This window comes from Triturus cristatus, chromosome 2_1, assembly GCF_964204655.1.
Source record: "Triturus cristatus chromosome 2_1, aTriCri1.1, whole genome shotgun sequence".
In the NCBI taxonomy this organism is placed as follows: domain Eukaryota; kingdom Metazoa; phylum Chordata; class Amphibia; order Caudata; family Salamandridae; genus Triturus; species Triturus cristatus.
Window position 1 is genome coordinate 171,177,197 of NC_140581.1, and position 23,818 is coordinate 171,201,014.

Sequence of the window (23,818 nt, forward strand, 5' to 3'; positions counted from 1 at the left end):
TCATGATAGTACCGGAGGTAGTGCCAGTGGTAGCCCCAATCCCGCAGGGGGGGACAACGAGTGGGGGAGTGTCCCCTGCCCCAGGACAACCTGGAGCAGAAGTGGTGGGGGGCAAGCAGCCACAGCTGCTATATTGGCTACTGTGGCAACTCTTTTAGCACAATTAGGCGCACCGGCATTGGGGAACCCAGGTAGCAGCGCAACAGTAGTGCCTTGGGCGTCACCAACGGGCACGGGAAGTGTGCTCGGTGAAGTGAATAAACAAGTGGCCCTCTTGGGCAAAGCGCAAGAAAAGGATGCGAGCACGCCCCTTCCGGCGGTGGTTCAAGCGGCCCCCGCTCAACCATTGACAACTGGGGTTGCTCCAGGTAAGGCAGTGGAGTGTTCAAGCAAAGAAGTAGATAACGGGGTAAAGGCAATTGGTGGTCATGATGCAGTGTTATCTAAGCGGGGTAAATTGGCAGCACATGTTACACAGGACACAAGAGAAAAGATTTGGAAGGGGGAATTTGTTGATATATTCGCCTTAATTAGACCAAAGAGGAGGGAAGTGGAGCCTAGAGAGAAGGATGAGAAAGAAGGTTCTTTCAGGGATAGGAAACCAAGGGTAGAGGAATCAATCACTGATTGGGTCAATGTTTTTTCCATAGTGATGTTGGAAAAGAAGCCAGAATTAGCAATACCCCTGATATGTTATGCGAATAAGATTTTAAAGGCACGGACAATGTATGGGGGAGTAGCTTGGTTGGATTACGTTAGGGACTTTAGATGGGCCAAGGTAGATGACCCTGATATGGGCTGGGACCAAACAGAGGTAAATGTATGGTTGGAGAGCATCAATAATAAAGCTCCCATGAAACAGCCCTTTCGGACTTCCCAAGGGGGCACAGGGGAGAAAAAAGGAACGTGTTGGGCTTTTAACCGAGAAACGTGTACCTGGCCCGCATGTGCATACTGCGGCCACCCTTCCCATCCCGAGTTTAAGTGTATTAATAAGTCCAAAGAAAAAGGGAGAGAGTCTAAGCCACCTCCTCAGCAGTAAACTACCCATGCCAGTTGATATAGGGAGGCTGATTTTCTGGCTGAATGTACCCTGACAGGAAGGCAGCCAGGACATTGTATGAAGGGTTCTCCACAGGCTTCCGCATTCCAGCGCAAGGGGTGCCCCCAGTGGGTTATTGCAATAACTTGTTGTCAGCGCGCATGCACCCTATGGTAGTGTCACAGAAGTTTGATAAGGAAAGGGTGCTGGGGCGGGTGGCTGGCCCGTTCACTGCGCCTCCATTGCCAGGATTTGTGTGTTCACCTCTGGGCGTGGTTCCTAAAATGCAGCCAGTTCAGGATGATTCATAACTTATCAGCGCCAAGGGGGGCATCGGTGAACGATGCTATAGATCCGTTCCTATGCTCTGTGACATATTCTTCCTTTGACGCGGCACTACAGAGGTTGCGCGACTTAGGGCCCAACGCCTTCATGGCAAAGACGGACACTGAGTCAGCTTTCCGGCTCTTGCCGGTTCACCCCGAGGATTATCATTTGCTAGGTTTTCAGCTGAATTCCCACTTTTATTATGACAGGTGTATGCCAATGGGTTGTGCAGTGTTGTTCAAATACTTTGAGATGTTCAGCTCTATGCTGCAGTGGTTGTTTGTCTTCAGAAGAGGGCACAAGGACATAGTACACTACCTAAATGACTTTATGATCACAGGCCCCCCAGCATCAGGCAGGTGTGGCCAGGCCGTGAGCGAGCTAGTAGCTATGTTTGATGAGCTGGGGGCGCCATTGGCCCCCGGTAAGACGGTGGGTCCTGCTACTAGTATGTCTTTCTTGGGCATTGAGATAGACACTGTAGTGGGGGAATGCAGGCTGCCATTGGACAAGGTACAGGCTTTCTCGCAAGCAATAGATTCTGCTCTGGCGGGACCCAAAGTCACGCTGCATCAGCTTCAGGTTCTAGTGTGCCAGTTGAATTTTGCCTTAAGGATCATCCCAATGGGACGCCCCTTCTCAAGGTTAATTGCACGGGCAATGGCGGGGTTGACTCAAAAGCATCATCAAGTGCGACTACAGGCTGATGTGAGGGAGGACCTGAGAGTATGGTGTAGTTTCCTGACTGACTTCAATGGTAAGGTAATCTGGTCTGGGCCGGCAATATCCAGCACCGACTTGGGCTTGCCCACGGATTCAGCAGGTAGCATTGGTTTTGGAGCAGTGTTGGGGTCCCACTGGTGCAGGGGCGATTGGCCTGCATCTTGGCATGAGAGCGGCTTGACCAGGAACATAGCCTTTTTGGAACTGTTTCCTATAATAGTGGCAGTAGACATTTGGGCTGGATTCTTCAAGAACAAATCAGTAATTTTTTGGTCAGACAACATGGCGGTGGTAGAAGCTATCAATAGGCAGGGAGCTACTTGTAAACATGTTTTGAGGTTGTTAAAACATTTAGTTTTGGCTTGCTTAAAGCTCAATCTGCTTTTCAAAGCGGCACATATTCCAGGTGTTGAGAATCAGGCTGCTGATACTTTGTCTCGCTCCAAGTTGCAGGATTTCCGAAGGTATCACCCTCAGGCAGAGGAGCAGAGGACTGTGTTCCCGACATCTCTGTGGAGCATTGGAGCCCCGGCCTAGCAGGGCTGGTGGGAGCGTCATTAAGCGATCGCACTAGAAGAACTTACCAACAACAGTTCAAAGTATACAGGATATTTGCTAAGCGCACAGGCCGGGTAACCCTCTTTTCCACAGGGGCGCTCTGCAAATTTTTACTAGATCTAAAAGATCAGGGAAGGCCAGCATCTTACGCCAGGGCGCACGTGACGGCGATAGGCTTCTTTGCTAAATTAGCGGGACAACGCGACCCCGGCGCAGCTTTTGTAGTAAGGAAAGCGTTGTCTGGCTGGGCTAGGCTAGAAGGGGTCAAAAAAGATAGTAGAAGGCCATTGGATGCGAAAACACTGGGTGACATTCTGGGGGTACTACAGTCGGTATGCTCTTCTTATTATGAGAGCATCTTGTTTGGGGATGCATATACCTGGGCCTTTTATGGTGCATTTCGACTGGGGGAATTGGTGGGGGCCTCCAAACTAGACCACGCGGGGGGGCTCCAGTGGCAGGACACAAAGTTAGTCCACGGGGGCCTGGTGGTGGCTCTGAGGAAATACAAGACATATCAGTTGGGGAAGGGGGCCACGATTCGCTTGTCCCCCCCGCCTGGTGAGAAGATTTGCCCGGTAGCCAGGATGGAAACATACTTTGCGATTTGTCCATCAGTGGGTGGACAGGCCCTGTTCATACATGAACAGGGCGAATGCCTGTCGCAGTACCAATTCAGGGCGGTATTTGGGCGGGCGCTGGTGTGTCTGGGTCTGGATTCTAAGGGGTATTCGTCACACTCGTTCAGGATTGGGGTGGCGACGCTGGCAGCGGGCGCCGGCTTACCAGCTGAGGCGGTTAAAAAGGTGGGGCCCTGGTCATCGGCCTGCTTTAAGCGCTATGTGCGACCCGAATTACTGTATGACAAAGGACCGATATATTGTTATGACCATGCTGACGTTTCCATTTCTCTTCCTGCTACTAGTATGTCCTCAAAGGTGATATGGGTGTTGGGACACTCGTTCGTGCGGCATGCCACAGTTCGGCTACGGCAGAAGCGAGTGTCGAAACCGCCTGGTTTAAAGAGAATGTCGTTCCTATGGCGAGGCGTCGGCGGCCTGCGAATTCGGCAGTTGCGGCAGCTGACTGAGGAGATGAGGGAACACGAGGGACATCAGTCCCCGGATTTGATTATCCTGCATTTGGGCGGAAACGACATGGTGGAGTTGGGACGCATGGCAGTCAGGGAAGCCTTACTGACCGAATTCGCCTGGCTAGGGAGAGCATTTCCTCTGGCTCGGATTGCATGGTCTTGCATGATACCTCGCCGGACATGGGCTACTGGAGTCAGATCTCGAGCTTTGAACGTGTCAGTAAGGGCCTCAACGGGCAATTGGCCAAGTTGTGCTCAAGTCCGGGCCGCTTGTGTCACATTCCACATAGACTAATCACAGGGGACCTGATGTTTCATCAAAACGGCGTGCATTTGTCGGACATTGGCACAGACGTGTGGCTCAAGGGGATCTGGTCTTTTGTTCAAAACTTGTTTGCAGGTGGGGAGGTTGAAGGACTTGTGGGCCCTGGTCACCCTTGTGGCGGAAAGAGTCCACAGAACATTGATTTTCAGGGTTAACGGAAGGCCTGCTAACATACTCCTGATGCCAGCACTGAGGGGAGAGATGGTAAGCTCTCCGCAGGGAGAATGGGGACACCGGCTGGGGAGGCAAGGGTGCCAGATCACACAAGCCTCCTTGGCAGCCTGGTGGTAGAGGGGTGGACCCCTGGAAATGACGGACAAGGACCGAGGGCTAGGGGCTCACCGCTCAAGGACGCAGGTGGGTTGTGCCTTGTGTGGTTCTCAGATAGGGGATGCGAGCCAGAGGGCCCCTTGGTGCTGGAGGAAGTAGATATTGCATAACCGGTGGTTATGATCAGTGGTAATACTTGTAAATATTAAAATTGTGAATATTGAATGTTAAATGTGAATTTAAAAAAATGTTATTGTCATGATTATGAATGTTTTAATGGTTATTAAACATGGCCGTTTTACCCACACTCTTGGACTGGTTAGTTTTGATTGTGGGATTGCATGAGGTTGGGGTGGGGGTCATCCTGGGGGGTCCGGACTCTATGGGGGAGGGCACCAAAAAATATTGTCGCTCCAGCACTGAACTCATCCTCTCAACATGTAAAGCCAGAGCCGCCAAGCTGTCAGCTCACTTATGTGAGACATTTCCGTACATTCAGTGTCAGGACTGCAAAGTTTTCATTTTTTAATTGTGTGTGAGACTTCCAGGTTGTCAGTGTTCTTTCGAGTTACATTCTAAGGCAATATGTGTGACCCTTTGATTGACAATTTGTCTGAAGAAAAAATAAAGCAGTTACATTCATTTAATTAGTTAAATGTCAAAAATGGACCGTTATGTGCACTGCAATATCTGTAAAGGGCTTACCACCGCATCAGTACCCCTGAAGTGTCGGTGCAAGTTAAGTACTTAAAATACGAAGCACTCATGGCTAAAACACGTCAACTCTGGCCGCAGCTGTCCGTTACATAAGACACTGGTAACAGTGCCATGCAGTGATGAGCATTTCCACATAAAGATTGATTGGACTTGGTATCCCCGATCCAATTGGAACATGGACGCTTCTTATTCTCAAAGAGAAAAGTATTAAACATAGCAAACATTTTACCTGAACTGTAAGAATGTAGAGACAGCAGTGATGACGAACGAGCATCGTTTAGCCTGGGCCGGACTGATGTGAAGTGACAGAGCTGTGTGCGAGGCCAGTGCAGGAAGCGCCTAGAGCATCACGCTATGACCAGGCAAGGGCAGGGGACACCTACTTTTAATACTACTGTGCAACAGTTTTATTTAAACAACCTAGCTGGGCACAGACTGAGCTCTCCATAGCCAGCCACCTCTCCTGGGCCTGGCTTACACTCTGGCAGCTGAAACAAGACTCTGCTGCAGCGCCTTGCTGCACGTAGGAGCTAGATTCAAGATAATGAATGACAACAGTATGCTAGTGCGGCGATGCGGGCACCAGCTCTACAGTGCGCTATAGTACCCTGTGATGCATGGTACTGTGCAAGGCTGCGGTGTGTTAACATGGGACATTTCTATGTCAGACGTGTGACCCTAACAGTAACACTTCCCAACGTACACAAGCATGCACTGATGTCCATGCTGTACTGTTCATTTTATAAGCTACCTCTGTCGGAGCAATTCATTTACTGAAGCATTGTACACAACAATGATTCAATATTGCAGGTAATGCACAGAATGTTTGGACCTCCATACCAATGTCGACACATTGGGCAACTATCTAGGACATTTGCCGGCTCTGGGCACTTAGCCGAAAAGTGCTGTATTTGGGTTAAGTGATCAATACTTGTTCCTCAGTCAGACTGAGGATGAGCGCCCGCACCGAGCCCCCCACCCAACACTGCACAGCATGGATCTCCTTCAGCTTGGCCTAGATATCCAATGACATCTGGCACTAAACATGGTACATCCAGAATCACCCTCTGCTACAATTATGCACCGGGGACATCTCTCTAACACAAGCCCACTCTGGATGGCCACGGGTCCAACATATACACTATTAGAATCCACTGTCCTACAAATGTGCTGAGCCAACATCTTCCCAAAAAGTGCCTCTTAGGCAAACGTCTGCACCACGTGCCTTAAAGCTCCACTTTGAACAATCCGTCTGATCCTAACTGGCTGATTCTGCATTGAGCCCCCTCTCTAGAGGCCTCAGCACTTTCTCTTATTGTATTCTGTGGTCCCCATTGATCCCCATTGAGCCATCGACCCCTCTCCTGAGTGGTCCTCTCCCCATCTCTACTCTTTGCCTAGGCAGTGCCTGCTCCTTCGTCTCAGTGCTCCCACGTGTATTCAGTGCTGTCTATTATCAGCGTAGCCTGTATTGTTCTTGGTACAGTCACTCATGCACCGGTTTGGTTCCCAGCGTTGGATGTCGGTTTCTTGCTTCTTCTCTATTGCACATAATGCAGTCATTCCCCAGTGCTCCCTTTCTTGTACCTTGCGCCGTCGTTTAGTAATGCTTCCCCCTGCCCCTTGTCCTCAGTGTCATCCCCTCAGTGCCCAGGTTCCTCCTCAGTGTACCACTTATCTTTCTCATCAGTGCTCTTTGCAGTCTGGTCTCTTTTTTCAGTGTTGCCTCTCTTTTTTTTTCTTGGTGCCTTGTCTAATTGCTTTTTCGATTCCATCTTTTTTCCCAGTATGGGTTGTCTCTGTCCTCCTATGCACTCTCTCTTCTGCATGTTCCTTTATTTCTCTTTCTCAACATTGATCCGTTCTTCAATTCTCTTGCATGGTTCTCTTTTTTTTCACCTGCTCTACATTCTCAGCACTTCTTTGTTTTCTTGTTCGTCTTGCATCTTCTCCCAGATACTCTCTTCTCTCATACTTCCTCTCGCTCTACCCCACTTCGTTTCCACTATCTCTTAACTATCAATCTTCTTGTCTTCTCTCCCAGTAGTCATTTCATTCAGTATTGTTCATACAATATTGTTTTCTCCTTCAGCACTCCCTATCTGCTCCTCTGTGTTTTTTACTCTCTCCCGCCTGTGTGCCTCCTGCATCATTACTGTCTCTCTGGTCCTCGATCCATCTCTTTGGTGTCTCACTCTCTTGTGCCTGTCCCTTTTTCTTCTGCTCTCTATGTCTAATTTTTCAATTTGTTTAGTGGCACTCCAATAAGACTTACACTATCCTCAGTTAATGGTATCTTTCCTGGTGTACTTTATATTTGTTCTCCTATAAAAAGATTTCTTTAAAAAATGAAATTAACTTCAGTGATCTGGGAATACCTATTTATACTCCTGCCAGCCTATCCGGTGCAGCACCAGACAGGGCTACCCATTGTCTCCTTTATTATCTGTCTCTCAAAAGTGGACCGATTCCCTCTCAGACTTTTTCGAGGAAAAAATCATGAACATCCATCGTACCTTCCCCCCTGTCCCTAATTACATCGACATTGAAGAACTCCCCTACCCCCCACTTGGTTCAGATGAACTTTTACAGAATTTCAAGGAATGCGACCCCAAATCCATCACCGAGGCCATGATAAAAATCAAATCTGGCTCCCCAGATGATCCTTTCCCTTCTAAAATTTTCCCTACGTTGGCTCCCACAGTATTAACTGGACTAGTCAAAATATTCAATAAGTCCTTGGCAGAATCCGACTTTCCGCCATGCTGGAAGAAAGCCAGAATCAGGCCTATTTTAAAGAAGCCTTCGGCGGATCCGGAGGTACTTTTGAATTATCGGCCAATCTCTCTGCTACCTTACTTCGGGAAAATACTGGAGTCCCTGGTAAATAAGCAGCTGGTGAGCCACCTTGAGAGCCACGGACTTCTAGATCCCTCTCAATCCGGTTTCAGAGCTGCACACAGCACGGAGACTGCTCTGATCGAGGTTACTGACAATATCAGATTAGCCTTAGACAAACATCAGTCAGCCATCCTCATTCTGCTTGACTTGTCGGCAGCCTTCGACACCATCACCCATCATATTCTTGAACGGCGACTTTGGGAGATGGGGGTCAGGGGGCCAGCCTTGAAATGGTTCAGCAGTTACTTGAGGGATCGCAAAACTATTATCCAGATGGGTAACATCACCTCCAGTGAACGACCAGTAAAGATGGGCGTTCCCCAGGGCTCCATCTTGAGCCCCACCCATTTTAATCTTTATATGACCCCTCTAGCTGCTGTGATCAGGCAATATGGCTCTGATGTCATATCCTACGCTGATGACACTCAGATTCTGATCACTCTTGGTCCTGATCCTTGTGAAACCAAGCAATGCTTTAAAGACTGCTTGATTCACGTGGATAAATTGATGCTATCTAATCATCTCCAGTTAAATGGGACCAAATCGGAGATTATGCTTTTTGGCAAAGCAACTGACCACTGGACGCAGGACTGGTGGCCGTCCAGGCTCGGCCCGGGTCCTCCTCATAAGAATGTGGTCCGAAACCTTGGCTTCTACATCGACAACAACTTGTCTATGAAGGGGCATGTGAATCAGATCATCGGCACGTGTTACGGTGTCATGCAGAGCCTTCGCAAAGTTTTTAAGTGGCTTCCCCTCGAGGCCCGCAGACCCTTAATACAAGGTCTAATTGTCAATAGAATGGACTATGGCAAGGCTCTTTTGCATGCTATCAATTCTGATCTTTTAACTAAACTCCAAGTCCTCCAGAACACGGCCGCTAGGCTAGTCCTAGACCGCCCATATAGAACCTCGGCGTCATCTTGCTTAAACACTCTTCATTGGCTCCCTGTGAGAAAACAAACTCTCTTTAAAACTCTATGTTTAACCCACAAGCAAATGTACGGCAACGGCCCAAAATATTGGTTGCCGAGACTCCGATGGTACCAACCCTCCAGGGCTCTGCGTTCTAGTGACTCTGCCCTGCTTACCCCCCTTAAAATTCACACTGCTAGACAGGGGGCCGTGCTTTCTCTTATCTGGCCCCAGCATCTTGGAACAAGATGCCCTACCATCTCCGCAACACGTCAGACCATAGCTGTTTCCGTAAGAAGCTAAAGACCTGGCTCTTTGGAAACTAGTCTCTGGTCCGTTCATTTTTTTCAGAGCCGGCTGCAAGCGCCATGAGACTCGGAAGAGTGATATGTGTGCGATATAAGTACTTCTGACTTGACTTGACTGGTAATGGAGCCCTTAGCTGCCTCAGTTAGGATTGACACAAAAGTGAGGGAATTTGAATAGTCAGCAGGACTGTCTGACGGAGTCGCATTATACGCTGATGATGTTTTGTTCTTCATAACAAACTCTGCAACCTCGGGACCTTGTATTTGACGTATTATGCAAGTCCTTGGCGAAACATCTGGATTTTATATGAACATTGGCAAGTCTGCGCTGTTGCCGCTGAGGAGATTGCCGGAGGACGCTGGGTGGGCGTCGGGGTTGACTCGGGCGGTTGATGGGTTTAAATATATTGGAGTATTCGATTTGCCCCTTCCTGCCATCTACTGGGATCCTAACATAGCTGGGCTGCTTTTGCATGTTAAGGAGGGAGTTAAAGCTTAGACTCCTTTACCTCTATCACAATATGGTAGGTCAGCCATTTTTGAAGATGGTCTCGCTTCCCCACATATTATACTAGCTCAATAACTACCCCACACTGTCCCCCCTGCATGGTTTCGACAGATCAACAAGCTCCTGTGGGGAGGAGGTGCCCCCGCATAGCCCTTCGAACCTGTTTTCAATCTACCTACTTAGATGGCATCATCGTTGCAGACGTGCAATCAGATTACGCGGCCTCTCACCTGCAGATCCGTGATGACTGGTGGTATAGTTTGCAGGGAGACCGGACGTATGCCAGAGGGTTGGGCAATGGGTGATGCCTCTGTACTCCACCTGCTGTATAGTCGGGTAGATATGGGTGCCCTTCCCCAGGCAACTAGAGTTTTGGGGCAGGTCTGGTGACGGTCTTTTCACAAATGGGCTGGTGGGGACGCTTGCCACAGTTAGTGGGGCTAAAGGTCTTTCAAAGGAGGAATCATATTGGCATTTCTACACTGGGAGACATGATTCATGGCCTTTTACTTAAATCATTCCAGGAGCTCCAATCTAAATTCATTATGCATTGTAGCCAATTTTACAAATATTTACAGTTGCGTAATGCTTTCTCACCGTATTTGCGCAACCTTTCAGATCTTCCAGAATTCAGTCCACCGGACGGCAAGCTTTTATTGCTGATTTAGGCAGCTATAACATTTCCAAAATATATAAATCTCTGGTCACTCATAGCTCCACTACATTACCCATCCTCCGAGAGGATGGCAAGCTGATCTTTATAACACAGACGACGATGACTGGTCGGAGGTCCTGGAGACCCCTCGTGGAGCCTCGATATCCTCCCGCTTGAAATTAATCCAACTAAAATATTTACATACAGCCTATTATATGAGGAGCCGCTTATGGAGCATGGGTCTTATAGGTTCTCCCACGTGCCTACGTTTTGGGTCTGAGGAAGGCACATTCATACACACCGTGTGGAGATTCACCACCCTGGCTCACTTCTGGAGGGGGGTTGTGTACTGTGTGGAGGAGGTACTGGGTTCTCATATCCCATTGGCCCCGAAAGTGCTTCTCCTTCACAGCACTGAGGGGATAAGCGGCAACCGTTATACACGTCATTTACTATTTCTTGGGCTCACACTAGTGAAAAGGGACATTGCCCAACAGTGGAAGGCCAGTACACTGCCATCCCTGGGAGTATGGAAGTGTGGGATGGACTTCTATATGGGACTGGAGATAGCAGTGTTCAGGGTAGGCGCTGTCGACATACCAGTTGATACCGAAATCAGACACTATGACCAAGAGATGCAGGGTAATGGTACAAGATCTGAGTCTGCAACTGTATAAGATTCTAGACACTGTGTTGGGATGGGGGGGGGGGAAGAGTAGGAGTCGCAGGGAGCTTTTTGTGCATATGTTTGTGTTCTACCTGTTCTTGGGGTTTCATTTTGCAGAGTCCTATGTATGTACATGGCCCATTGGGTATTTTTGCCGACGAAAACCCAATAAAATGTGTCTTGGAAAAAAAAAGTTAAAGTAACAAAATGAAAGATGTAGACTTTGGCTTCAGGCCCTTGCAGTATTAAAGTGCCTCACTAAAAAGAATGGCCCTTGGTGAAAACAATGTTGTCAGTAGTGATATATATAAATAAATATCCACTACAGAAACAAGGCACACACAGATGTCCTACAGCAGCCAGAGTATACAAGGCAACTAAAAGAACACTGTCCACCAGAAACTTATTTGGACAAACAAGTCAAACTTGCCTCATGCCGAAAAATGACTAGTGGCTAATAACAAAACTCAAGTAACAGTAGGGAAACATAAGCTAGTCATAAGAGAAGCAAAACTGCAGAATGGTATAAAGTAATCAATTAAAAGAATTACAACCGATACAACAAAACAAAAACATGCAAGTGTTTGCTGTTGATATTTGTGTGTGACCTACAGGCAATAAGCTTGAACTGTGACGGGTCAAGTGAACGTGTTAGAACTCTGAGGATAACAAATTAAGTACCTTTGCATTTGGTAATCTTAACGCCTGCTTAGAAATAATAAGAATGAGCAGAATGAAGCACTAGGTACCAAAGAAATACATTAGTTTATCGTCAATATTATTATTAGCAGTAGCAGTAGTAGTAGCAGTAGTAGTAGTAGTAGTAATCAGGTAATATGGCAAACCTTGGCTGTCACAAGCGCTGGACCTTCACATTGTTTATTCGAACTTCCCCGGCACTCCAGAGGCATACTGATCTGATCCTCTCGGTTAATGTACAGTTTGGGCATTGTATCCAACATTTCTGAGTCCAACGCTACTTGCTGTGATTCCTGCAGGGCAGCAGTCCTAAAAAAAACAGAAAAGCAGTTTGTGATCTCCAGAACAAAGACAGCACTCTCCTGCAGGTTGAAAACTAATACAACTGCCCAGGTCCTGCCTCACCAGAAGAGAGTGACAGCAAACACTCACATCACTGGCTGCATGAAGTCACATTGCTCTCAAGGTTTATAGAGCGAGATGGAGATTTCAGAGTAGAGCTTGCTTTTTATGCCTTAAATCACTTTTGGAAAGTAGTTTCTACCTTGAAACAGGGGGGTTCTGATTAACAACCTTAACTTTTATTATTGGCATATTAGTGCTGTGGTATTACTATTACAAAACATAAATGGAAAACTAATGACCACAACTTGTCCTGAATTAGCAACTTATTGGCAGAAGATTGGCCAAGTATTTTCTCAGAGGGTGGGGGATAGATACTCCAGTGACGGTCATGGAAATTATGATGGGTCTTAAGATAGTGAGTCATTAAATTACCCGGTTATCCTCATTATTGTTGGTTGCTGCTAGGCTTGCAATTGCTCGGGTATGGATTTCTCCAAAACCACCCTCTATAGATGATTGGTGGTTGTTGGTTAAAGAGACGTACGAGATGGAAAAAGCCCTGGCTAAGGCAAGGAGCCCTCGCTCTATGATGAAGTTGAATGCTATATGGGGGTCTTTATTTTAGATTGGGATCATATTGAACATTTGTTTTTTTGTATTTTTTGAGATATAGATAATTGTTATGTTCAGATGTCCTCTGTTGATACACTATTTTCATGTTGTTTACTTGTGATTGCCTTAAGTTATCCAATCTTGTTTTGCTGTAATTTACTTTTGTTTAGGGAACATTGTGTAAAATTTGTGCCCCATTCTTTTAAAAAAAGGAAAACTAATGGCTACAACAGGCAGGTGAGGCCAAACTACATTTTTGCCCATATTTTGTGACACAATTGAATTCCTTCTATAAGTATGTCAGGTTTGGGTGCACAAGATAAGGGGAGGTCAATCACCACTGCCCCATCCAACGCTATACTGCCTTGAAACTTCACAACCTAGTACTCGGCACTACTACACTGGTAACATCATTTGCAAACATTCCCCAGTGTCATGAAAGAATAACGTCAGTACCCAACTAGGTCCCACTCAGGCAAAGTAATTAATAGTCCATCAATCTAGTCTCATCAAAACATCTTTCTTGTTTTTCAAAAAGGTTTCTTGCAATATTGCTGGTAGCCAGTAACACAAGGTTTTGCAGCCAACAATGTCGTTCACTTGTAAGTCCTTCAGGGCTACAATAGGGCATTCATTCATGTCTGTGTATCTGGAAATTGTAATTAAAACATTTCTATTCACATCCTAATTTTAAACAAATAATAACCAACTCTAAAGTCAGTTAATCTGAAGCAGCCAGATAAGATGTTCAAAATATTGATAACACCAGTATATCAAACAGTTCATGTGTTGTCTCCTTATATTTCACACCTGCATCAATTACTCACACACAATGTGTCCTCCATTAACTGTCAATTAACATAAATGTAGCCCAGATCAAGGAATGTATGTTTTATTTGTGCAAGTGGCAGGGTCCTGCATTGCATCCCAAGACAAGTATCCTAAAGGAAATTGTATAATATCACAAGTCAAATATCTTCCTCCAAGAGCTTTCTCCTAACAACTGCACACAGGAAATCATGGACAAAACGACATATCTCAAGTATTGATCAATCTATCCATAGCTCCAATGTATCCATCTTGCAGAAACACAATATACATTCCCTGACGGTCAATCTGTGAAGGTAGAAGGTATGTGCCACTCATGTATATTGCTGAAACTAGTAAATAATGGTTAAGGAATGACCATTTGGAATGTGAAGCAATAACCTCTATGTGGGGGAGACTTTCTATTTTGACATTCAGGCCTACATAAGGCATGATCTTTTGGCCTTGTATGTCCCCTTGATAATTTTTTTTGTTTGGTTGGGACACTCTAAAAAGTGTTTTATGTACTATTTATGTACTATTGTGAAGTGATCAATCATATAATTCCTAGAATTAACATAAAAGGTACCTTCTGTGCACATCAACCATATTGGCATTTGCTATGTAATTGAGAATTTATATGGTCTGACTTGTTATGTACATGTTTCTGATATCTGCGCTAAATAGATCTTTATTGACAGTTGATGGAGAACACACTGTATTTAAGCAATCGATGCTGGTATGTATTCGAAGGATGCAACACATGAATTGTATAATATACTGGTGATATCAATATTTCAGACAATGTACCCGGCTGCTTTAGACTAACTGACTTTGCAATCAGTTATTTTGTTTAATAGAAATGTTGTTAACTACCACTTCCAGTTTTATTGAAATGTATATATGCCCGATTGCAGCCCTGACGAAGTTCCAAGTGGATGAAACGCATTAGCTGCACACCCTTGTGTTACTGTCTACGAGCAACATTGGAAGAAAATCTTTTTGAAAAACAGTAAAGATGTTGTTTGGATATGACCAGATTGATGGACTGTTATATAATTTGCCTGAGTGGGACCTATTAAGCAACTGACATTCATCTTTCATGACACTGATACGTGTGAAAAGTATGTTACCATAATGGGAGTGCTGAGTATTAGTTTTTGAAGCATAAATGGAAAACTCATTACATGTTTTGAATGTGACTGTGGACAGTGTTCAAATATATTGATGGTGGATGCTCAACAGTTTTTTTAGTCCTAAAACAAATGTCCACTGACCTCTGATGAATAAGGTATCACACTGGCTCCCTTACCCAATTTGCAGTATTACAGAAATGTGCCAACTAAAGCTGTTGAAGCTCTTGTTCCTGTGTAGAACACTTACACAGTTTAGGTTCTCATGAAACGAGCTCAACAGAAGTTAAGGTTACATTGCTAATGTACTCTACAATGGGTGTTCAACACAGGTCTAGGAGGGGCGAAGCAACGCCAAATTTTCCAGATAACTGCTGACTAAGCAGGTCACATTTAGAATCAATGTTTATCAATTTGTTTCAGGTGGGTAGCCTGAACATCAGAAAAGGAGCTGGACCATGATGGACATCTCTGCTACACAAACCAAAAATATAATGACATTATTAATGAAATAAACCCTGTATCCAAAGAAGAGGTTCAGCTGACAAATAGTGACACTACAAAATGTCATACAATGCTGCTTCAAACTTGACCTCTAGCAGGAGGCATCCTTAACCTTTCTCCTTAGCGTGGCAGAAGAGTACCTTACCGGTGCATGTTTGGTTGGGATACATTTACAAATGTCTGCTAAGAACTAAAATAACAAAACCAATTAACATTTTTTATTTAACAGTAAATAAACTGGAACCACTTGACATGAGAAAGATCTTCCAAAACATTGACCATCCAGTTCTGATGGGCTGGATTACAGGTACCACCAATCACACTCACGAAACGTATGCTGCTTACTTGGCATGCTGTTGCAAGATGGTCAGATCCTTCTGAATGAGCTGCAAAGCCTTTTGCTGCTCTAGCAAAACAGTAGGAGAAATCAAGGGAACAGGTGCTTTCATAAGCTGCAGAGGAGGCCCAGTGCATGGCCCATCGTGTTTCTTTAGATTATTCAATACCCTGTTCTTGGCTGCAAATGAAAAGGGAGACATGTTGGTGTAATTCCAACTGTGCTGTCAATTGCATCTAAAATAACTCAAATGTGCTTTAATTTCAGACATGAATGGCACATAGTTTATGAGGACAAGATCAAGAGGTTACTTACCTTTCGTATCATTCTTCCTGCTGGATTACTCTGCCTGCAGATGTTTTACCTCTTGAATATCCTACAGGCACAATACTGGATTCAGAAAAGTGGAAATAGCTCTCCTGTACTGTCAGGTGGCACCACAGCTATGATTCTACTCCAGAGTTAACAATGACATCAGTTTCTCTTCTTTTTACCCTTGCCCTCAGAGGCAGACTGACAGAAATTGAGTGTGCAAGAACTAACTTGGAACCATATTGTTTGGTCGCATCCTACCTATCACATTCCACTTCAGCAAAATGGTCACAAATATGTTCACGAAGGTCTGGAACCACCAACTGTATGATCTCCCACAGGGCCAAGGGAGTAACAAACCAAAAGAAATGTTGAGTTAGTGAAATGAAGAGTCAGGATATTCGAAGAGAATAACTTCTTCCTCTTTCTTCAACCCATTTCAACTCCTTATTGGGAGGATGGGAGGTAAAGAGTCCGGGTTCTGTTCAGAGCAGCAAGAAGCCTACACAAAAAGACTCTTTAAGGATGTGTGAGCCATTAAGAGCTTTGGGTCACCAGGCAGCAGATGATAGCAAAGGACAATTTTGCAAACCACTGCTGAAGCAGAAGCTGGATTGCTTCATATCATGAAGAGGAAGATCCATCAAAGCTTCATTGAATGAAAACAAGAATTAGATGGTAAAGAAGTGAGGCTGCAAGATTTCCCCGAGGTTAGCTATGGTTTCCTCAACTGGAAAAGGAAATTGAAGGATTCAGAAGCCTTGGACAAAATAGCAGCTAGGAGGAAACCTACTAAGTGGGAGGTCCTGAGACACAATACAGATCGGTCGTAGAAGAAGTACACCAACCACTGGTATTCCATAAGGCCAAATTGTCCCCCACATCTATACCAGTAGAAGGATGAAGATTGCCCAACTCACTTATATTATCATCATAATGGAAGAGTAACTTCATCATTTGGATATGGTTGGCATCTGAGCAAAGAGCTCTGCAAGGAGGCCAAAGTACTCAGCATTAGGCAATGGACTGTATGGCAATCCTTCCTTAACCACCTGCTCTGCCTCATGTCTAGACCTGAATAAAATATCATTTATCTTCAGGAAAGTTTGTCACTTTCTATAATGGATCCGTAGTCGGCAGCGAAGATGGATCCAAGGACAGAAGCTGTTGGTGGAGCAATCTTCAAGGTCCTTTTGGTGTAGGTAGAGGTAGAGTTGCTGCAGGCACAAGGAAAGCATTAGAAAAAGTCAGAGAGGATTTAGGGGGCACTAGCGAAGGACCCACCAGTGGAAGTGCGCCACTGAGAGCTGGATCAGAGCGGAATTTAGCCAGAAGAGCCGCAATAGCATTAATGAACAAGTTACTTACCTTTGGTAATGCATTTTATCTGGTAGAGACAATATCTAGCTGCAGATTCCTTACCTTAGAATTTCCCAGGCATCAGACTGGATCTGGAAACTTTTGCATGAGAAATAGCCGTGCGTGCTATCACCTATATTGGCACCACCCAGGCGCACGGACGTGGATTACTTTTCACGACTTTCCACGCCAGGAGCGCAGAGCCATGAAGTGAAATAACTAGTGTCTCTCCAAACTAGGGCCCTGACAGGGGAGCAATATTAGCCCATGAAATGTGTCCGAAGAGCGGGAAGGCATGGGTGGGTCTGTAATGAATCTGCAGCTAGATATTGTCTCTACCAGATAATACATTACTCACGGTAAGTAACTTGCTCATCTGATAGAGACTTCTAGCTGCAGATTACTTACCTTTGAATGGATACCCAAGCCATACCATCCTGGAAGTGGGCTGAAAACCAATTAACAATATAAAGAAGTCCTATAGGAAGGTACGGGCAAAATGCCAGCCCCTGTAGACCTGACTGTCAAGGCAGTAGTGTTTGGCAAATGTGTGCAGGAACGTCCACGCTGCTGCCTGGTAAATGTAGAAGACTGGAAACACACAAGCTAACATCATGGTCTCAGCTTTTCCTCTGGTGCAATGGGCTTGAAAGTCCTCAGAAGGCTGGTTTTTAGCCAGAGCATAGCAGACCTCGATACAGAGAACAACCCAGTGCAAAATGGTCTGCTTTTGAACTGCCCGACCTTTTTTAGCTCCTAGATAGCCCACAAAGAGATGGTCATTCACCAGGAACTCTTCTGTGTGGTCATGGTAGAACAACAATACTCTTTTGTGATCCAGACAGTGGAGTCGCTCCTCCTCTTTAGAGGGATGTGGAGGAGCATAAAAGGTGGACAGGCTGGCAGATTGTCCCAAATGGAATGGGGTCACCACTTTAGGTAGCAAAGCACGACCTTTTACGGGAATGCCATAACATAGAGAGGCTTGGATGACAAAGCCTGCATCTCACTAACCCTATTGGCCGATGTTTTGCTACTAGAAAACTGTCTTGATGGTAAGCAAAGCAAACTCAAGGAGATGAAGGGCGGAGCGCTGAAACATTTTAGACACTCACCCCCAGTCACAGATCAGGGTTAAATCCATCATCGTTCTTTAGCTCACTTCGCCACCCCAGTTCAGACACAGCGATATGCAAATCAGTCTTGACTCTGTGCCTCATGGGAAGCATGCCGAAGGGGATATTTGCGTAGCGGCTCAAAGGGAGCACACATGAGGTAAGTGAGAACCAGGTTGAGATCCCACTGTGGCATGATGAAGGGCTAAGGGAGGAAATATTTACAAGCCCTTTCAGAAACCTATGTACAACAGGGGACCTAGGTAAAGAGGGTTGGTCAGGCAGCTGCAGAAAAGCGGACAGAGCAGAGAGATAACCCTTGAGAGTGCAAAGAGCCGAGCCCTGCTAGGCAAGGGTAAGAATGAAGAAAATAATATCAGAAAGAGAAGCAGAAAAATGGCCAATTGACTTTTCTGTACAATATTTAACAAATGATTTTCAACTGCAGGTGTATACCGTTTTGGTGGAGGGCCGCCTGGCCGCCAAGATAACTTTATAGACTTTGCAAGGAAGGTCAAAAGCTATCAACTGTTGGCGCTCAATCTCCACGCAAGTTGGCGGAGAGTTGACAGGTTCGAGCGGAGGATCCTCCCCTGCGGCTGTGTTAGAAGATCTTCCCGAAGAGGCAGCCTGATCGCAGGATCAATGCTCATTTTCAGTCACTCAATATACCAAACACTCTATGCCCAGTCCTGAGCCATAAGAATGACTTGGGCCCAGTCATTGTTGATCTTCTTGAGAACTCTGGGCAGAAGCGCTATGGGCGGAGAAGCGTATAGGAGGCCTGAGCTACACCCACGACAAAAAGTGTCTCTGAGCATTGTGCACCTTGGAAACTCCAACACACAATATTGCTGACATTGCATGTTCTCTTCAGAGGCAAATAGATCTAACCAAAGTTCTCCCCACTGCTGAAAGAGTCCCTGTGCCACCTCTGAATGGAGACCACACTTGTGATCCTCTAGACATCGATGACTGAGTTTGTCCGCTCTGGCGTTCAGAGAACCTGCCAGATGTTGAACCACCAGGGTTATGCCCTGCTGTTCTAGTCATGTCCAGAAATGCAGGGTCTCTTGATAAAAGGTCCACGACGCCACCCCGCCCTTCTTGTTGCAGTACCATATGGCGGTAGTGTTGTATGTGAACAGTTGCACTAACTTTCCTTTACTGATGGGCCGTGGAGGGAATACAATTGGGGTGGATCTGAAAATCCTTATAGTTTTCTCAGCCTCCTGGAAGAGCTTGATGATGACTGGTATGATAAGTGATAGAAGCCAGTGGTATAGACACATCTCCAGACACTGGCCTAGTCTTCCCAGCAGGTTAATATGGAGTCCAGATTGCACCGGAGACCAGAGTGTTCTAATCTCTACCTCTCCCTGATGTCTGTCCAATCCCAGGACAGACATCTGTCACTGCCATCAGATCTGGCTGGGGAACGGAGAGGAGTCTGCCTTTGACCCAATCGTATTTCGTAAGTTACCACTGCAGGTCCTTTGAAGTCCCCTCCGAGATCTGGATGAATCTGTAGTGATTCCCCTGATGCTGCACCTGTAGAACTTCGGGTCCCACTGCATAGCCTGCATATGCCATCTGGAATGATTTACCAGCAGAATGCAGGAGGCCATGAGGCCCAACAGCCTCAGAGTCATTCTCACCGAAATCCAGGATAGAGGCTGAAACACTAGTATCATAATCTCAATATCCTAGACTCGCTGCTTGAGATGATAAGCCAGAAAGCGCACTGTGTCCAGAACAGCTCCGATGAAAGAGAGAGTCTGAGAAGGAGTCAAGTGTGACTTCGGCACGTTTATAGTAAACCCCAGCAAATACAGGAGATCCACCATAGTCTGGAGGTGGGTGACAACAGTCTGTGGCGAGGCCGCCTTCAACATCCAGTCGTGGAGGTAGGGAAAGACTGAAAACTCTAGCCTGCACAGATGAGCTGTGACCACAGCAATCACCTTGGTGAACACGTCAGAGTGCTGGTAAGGCCAAAGGGTAGCACAGTGAACTGAAACTGCTCTATGCTTACCTTGAACCGCAGGTAACACCTGGTCAGGAGAGCTGTAACTTCCTCTCGAAGCAAGATCAGATGATCCTACGCCAACTGTTCTTGAGATGGCGGTAAAGGGGTGGGAAATTGGAAAGGGAGGGAGTAACCCCTCCGATAGATCTACAAGACCCATTTGTCCGATGTTATGGACTGCCAGTGGAGGAGGTTCTGTTGGACTCTCCCTCCAACTGGGCACCCACGGTCTTGCAGAGGCTGCAGATGCCAGGGCGTTGGTGCCGGATGACTTCTAGCTACCATTCCCACGGGGTGCACACCGTCCACAACCTCATTCAACTTGGGAAGCCTGCGCAGTACGGTGACTGGGATATGGCTAGCACGGTGGCACGCCCCTTCCATAGCCATGAAAGGGACAAAAGGCAGACTGGGGGCGAGGCATCACTGAGAGGCCCAAGAACTTGCCCATAGCTCGTGAGTCCTTGAAGCGCTCCAGTGCCGAGACTGCATTCACTCCAAAGAGTTGGCCTGGACATCCCCCGAAAAGCCAGATGCTCTCAGCCAGACGTAGTGCTGTAAGGTCACTGTCGATGAAACTGCTCTGCCCAGCCTATATAGGTGATGGCGATGTCACTTCTGGCACCAACAATGCCGATGATGGCACGTGGAACCAAACAAAGCCACCAGACGGTGTGCAGGTGTAATGCTCACACAAAGGTTTCCGGATCCAGTCTGATGCCTGGGAAATTCAAAGGTAAGGAATCTGCAGCTAGGAGTCTCTATCAGTTAAGCCTAATCTTGGCAATAGTATGAGTTTAAGGAAACTAATACCATATACAGAACACATGCATATGCAAGAATCCACTTTTAACAGGTAACCTAGGAAATAAACCCAGTCTAAATAGTTTGAAACAAATGTTGAAAATAATGGTTTAAAGTTGTTTTCATCAACAACTTTTGTATTCTAGTTGTCCATTCTAAACAATATTTTGTCTAGCCCTGTGTGTAGTGTTGTTGTGTGATATTGTCTTACAGTGTGTGTGTGTGTGTGTGTTGCATAAATACTTTACATATTGTCTTTTTTAGATATGCCTGACTGCTCTGTGCCAAGTTACCAGAGGGTGAACACAGATTATCTTTTAGTGTGTATGTAGCTTACCCTGACTAGAGAGGTGGTTCCTGCTTGGACAGGGTGCATACCTCTGCCAACCAGATCCCAGTTCTATCAGGAACCTAGACAGATTTAAAGTCCTAGACTTTAACACACTGAAGGATTTAGGACGGCAAACAAGCTATCCAGTTAAACTGTGAATGGCCACATCAAATATTTTCTGTAGCAATAGGTCTTGATAGATCTAAGGCCACTGACAGGCAAGAAGGAACTAGGCCTCCCATACCTTCTTCATCAATCATTAATCTTAGGTCATCCAAGAACAGGGATGATTCAGTGCCACAGCCAGGTCTAAACACTTCCTGCAAGGCAACTAAGATATTGAGTTGTTATGCTGCAGTACTAAGTTCCACCTCCAGAATCTAGAAAAGGATGATTAGAGTAAGGTTGGAAGTTACTCAGCAGAAAATCCTTTTTCAATGGAGCAGTAACCTTTACTCTTTCTATTGAAAAGGGGTTCTCTGCCATTCATAACATTGTTTCCAAAGGATATGCTATCAACAAACGGATTCCTCACCTTCTGAGTAAACTCAGGTGCAGACTGTCCAAAAAAGCTTGTCTAGCTCTAGGCGCCGGTTAGCAGTGACACTGGCATCAGCCATGACTGGAGATAAGACCAGCATGAATTGAGTGAACAGGCCGTGAGTCAACGCTACAAAGTAAGATAGAGTGATACCGAAGGTAAAGAACATAGTCTTCGGATGGATACTTCTACCTGCAGATTTCTCACCTTTTTAATCTGTGCCAAAGCAGTTTTCTCAACTAAAAACTGAGTTTGAGGATTGGTCTAGACTAATAGGGCAAAATTAAAGGAGGTCGAAAGGGCTGGTAAGTGACCTTTAACTGTACTGAAAGCAAAGCCTACTTGGGCAAAGAAAGTGCAAACTGTAACTTACTGGACAACTTTGCCTGCAAAGTCAATGCACATCTCAGCACACCACAAGACAAGCAAGCCCATGGGCCACAATATATGGTTTTGAAGGGAAGGTGACGTCCAGTCAAAATCGCATTAACAACATCAGCCTCAAGGTCAAAGCCTCTCACACCTGGCACAGTGTTATCTCCATGACCCCCAAACCCCCTATGCCCCCCCCTTCGGAATTGAATGCCAGGAGGATGAAAAACACTCAGGGCCAGTACTTCTAAGCAACAGACCCTTCAAGCCCAGTCAGAGAATATCAGAATGATTTTCTCTTAGTCCTGCCTCACCTTCTACAAAATACATACTGAATGCAGAATATATACTCTATTGCAGATGCAGTCTTCACAGCTCTTAGTGTTTTTGGAGATGGTGAAAAGGTCCTATTGGGGTATACCCCAATGAGTGAAGATTACTAGGAACAAGATAACACCTGATGCACGTCAGCCATGACTTTGAGGATGCCTGTCAGGTGACTAGCTGACAGAGAGATCCTGTTCACACAAGGGTATCGTACTCATCCAAAGGATGATACATCGGTCATCGCTTAGACAGGAGGCAGAGGGAAGCAGAACGATCTCTCTGGAGAGGATACATGCATGATCTGCAGAGACCATTGAATGAGCAGGTGGAATGTAGGGTGGAGTGTCATGAAAGGGGAGGACACAAACAAATTGAATAATATAAAGACTCACTGATCCTAGGTGATGAAGCGGTGAAGTCAGCTTGGCCACATCCTGACCAATTTGTGAAAAGGAAAACATCTGGAAGAGCAGGCAAAAGTGCTCAGCACACCTTCCAAAGGGTATGGTAGTAGCGAGTTAGAAGACAAGAGGCTTTCATGGGATGCAATACTGGTTTGCCAGAAGAAAAGCTCTTCTTGCCCATGATGTCAAACTACTCAGGTTTCCTGTTGACGGGAAGACGGGAAGACATTTGGGTTAAGGCATGCAAAATTAGGCCTGCACATTCAGATTCCCAGGTGATGCGTACTGGAAGGGAAATTTGTCCTTCTTAATTATGTGAAACAAAACTAGCAATTTGGATAGGCTCAGAATCTGAGCCAAATATAGTCTCCATTATACAAAATATCTGATATTGTTGATAAGAGGATGCAAGGTGCTCATTGTCAAAGCAAGGTTCAACTTTAGTGATATTATTAGCATGACAAGCGGCGACCTGAGTGAAGCACCTGCTGCAAGTATGACTGTCACTTATTAGCAACCAATTAAAGTCTCAAGAGCATCTTGGAAGATGTGGATTCTGTTCTAAAAGTCTCCCTGTGGTGAGCATATTTAAGGCACACTGAAGGACTTCCACATGCTGCTTTGGAAATAGTAAAAAGAGGATGAAAATCTTCAATGCTTAGAGTTCCCGCCCAAAACATCATGATCAAAACATGAATGGTGGTAGAAAAGCCTTCAGTGTGACTGGTTCCAAAATCGCTCCAATTAAGAGCAGTCTCTGTGTGGGCTGAAGATGTGA

General features: G+C 45.8%; 1 protein-coding gene across 1 annotated transcript in view; it reads right to left on the reverse strand.

Moving 5' to 3' along the window:
- EPG5 (ectopic P-granules 5 autophagy tethering factor) overlaps positions 1–23,818 on the reverse strand; it is a 595,944-nt gene that overhangs the window by 266,385 nt on the left and 305,741 nt on the right. The window contains exons 26-27 of the mRNA XM_085629140.1: positions 15,455–15,626; positions 11,855–12,017 (exon numbers count right to left, since the gene is read on the reverse strand). Of these exons, the coding sequence (XP_085485266.1) occupies positions 11,855–12,017; positions 15,455–15,626 (335 nt within the window). The remainder of the gene's footprint in view (positions 1–11,854; positions 12,018–15,454; positions 15,627–23,818) is intronic.